Source organism: Photinus pyralis, unplaced genomic scaffold (genome assembly GCF_008802855.1).
Source record: "Photinus pyralis isolate 1611_PpyrPB1 unplaced genomic scaffold, Ppyr1.3 Ppyr1.4_LG7, whole genome shotgun sequence".
NCBI classification, from domain to species: Eukaryota; Metazoa; Arthropoda; class Insecta; order Coleoptera; family Lampyridae; genus Photinus; species Photinus pyralis.
In genome coordinates, this window is record NW_022170738.1 from 6,294,038 (window position 1) to 6,295,906 (window position 1,869).

Here is a 1,869-nt window from a genome sequence, read left to right on the forward strand (position 1 = left end):
CTTGAACTCCGTGCAAGCCCTTGGCCGCGACACGGCACCTGAGCAACAGTGGCTGTGCCGAGGGTCTTAAGTTCAATTGTTTCACTAACTACGGGTATTTTATCCTTGCAGATATGTGCCACCTTTCAGTCGTTAGTTTAGATATTAGGAGCCACACTTCATCATTACAATCAAGGGTGCAACCATTTATTTTGGACCGCAGAGTTTATTTTTGCAATGTAAATACTTTCGACCTTGATTCAGATTAATCCAGAGACTTTTCTTAAATCCATTTGCGAACTTTCGAATATCACCATTTACGGTTTAAATTATACGGATTAAGTTCGTCGTTCATGACCAAGCTTCAAGATCCAACGTAACGGAAAATCCTGTGTAAAGTTCAAGGGGAATGTTTTTGTAACCAAATGAGCGACGTTATCTCCAGGTGAGTGCTGTTACTACATTCTCAAGTGTCTATCTATTTTATTTTATTTATATCTATTTTCGTATAAAAAGCGCGCACGTTTTCTACACTTCACTTTACTTTCGTAAGTTGACCAGGTATTGACACACCATGAAGCTCTTCGCTGTTCTCTTCTGCCTCATCGCTTGCAGTTTCGCCACTCCCATCCAAAATGAACGTTTTACATTGGATGCTGATATGCTGAATGGTTTAATGAACATGTACGTTCGCCTTCTCAAAGCCATGGACCCGCTCTACGTAAAGCAAGCAAAATTGTTTGAGTCAAATGGGTAAGAGCTAATGTTCAATGGCCCAAGGTTGATTGTAATGGAATTGTTATTTCAGATATGTCTTCGAAGTGAAGAACGCAATCATGGAAGGCTTCTCAGACGTCACACACGATATCTCGTTAGAGAAGAACGCTCCAATAACAACAATCAAAGTCTCCATGAGCCTACTCAGAACATTTGGATCCGTTGAACTATGGAATTGCACATTGCCCTTGATTTACGGAAGCGGTAGCGCGACGTAAGCCAAACGGCATTCTCATCTATTACTCTCTACATCAATCAACTTTTAGGTTTGATCTCAGACGTGTTCAAATCGTGATGGAAGTCGGCTTTAACATGACCACGATGTTGTTTGAACCAGTCGTGTTCAAGCCTTCCATTGAAGAAATTCATTTTGAAATCACCGGTGCCAACAACGACGAAGAGTACAGTCGAGAATTCAGCAAAAAGGTCAGAGAATCGTTGAATGTTCTGGTGAACGATCCTGAAATGCACGCCTCTGTTGCTGAGCAAATTACTGCTTTTTTGAATGGTCAGTACCGTTCTTCACCGCCCACGGATTGCTGGTGGTGCCCACGCCTTAGAGTGTACTAAGGTCTAATTTTTGTAATGTAATAATTTATTTTAATTTTAAGGAAGGCTTTCTGCAAATAAACGTGCTACTTATGTAACGGATTACTGTACAGTTTTCCCTTACAAAAATGGACACATACAATATAGATGGCATTACTAGGTTTATTCTTGTTATTTGTTATAAACATTATTTTATTTGGGAAATTTACAACAATTTAAAACATATTTTTGTCGTTATTCAGCGATTGCAGTCGTATTGCGTATGCAATATAATTTAAATTATTTGTCGTCAATTGACGGATCAATTGTTTCATTTAATTAAGTATTAGTCTGACTTCTGAGCGTAAGTAAATTAATTCTAAGTAACAAGTAATTTAAATGTAATCCGTTTCAGAAACGTACCAGTTTTTTATAATTTGAATATTGTCACTAGTGGAAATTTTTCCACAAGACGAAATAGGGTTGAACATAAACCGTAAGTAAACAAATGTAAGCAATAAAGTTTCTATTGAAAGTGCTATTTTAGCTATTTCCCGATTTTCTTATTTCGATATAAAAAAAATA

The 1,869-nt window shown here is 37.6% G+C and overlaps 1 protein-coding gene across 1 annotated transcript; it reads left to right on the plus strand.

Annotated features, from left to right (window-relative positions):
- Positions 1-543: 543 nt before the first annotated feature.
- LOC116176937 lies at positions 544-1,869 on the plus strand. Its single transcript, XM_031495779.1, has 4 exons — positions 544-732; positions 788-970; positions 1,023-1,319; positions 1,368-1,869. Exons 1-4 carry the CDS (start codon positions 554-556, stop codon positions 1,384-1,386), a joined length of 678 nt encoding a protein of 225 aa, XP_031351639.1. The 5' UTR covers positions 544-553; the 3' UTR covers positions 1,387-1,869.

What these genes read in the sequence shown, in the direction of transcription:
- LOC116176937 (XM_031495779.1), top strand. Translation starts at nt 554, where the DNA reads ATGAAGCTCTTCGCTGTTCTCTTCTGCCTCATCGCTTGCAGTTTCGCC. An exon ending in AAATTGTTTGAGTCAAATGG is followed by an intron (nt 733 to 787) that starts GTAAGAGCTAAT and finishes TTGTTATTTCAG; the next exon opens with ATATGTCTTCGAAGTGAAGA. An exon ending in TACGGAAGCGGTAGCGCGAC is followed by an intron (nt 971 to 1,022) that starts GTAAGCCAAACG and finishes ATCAACTTTTAG; the next exon opens with GTTTGATCTCAGACGTGTTC.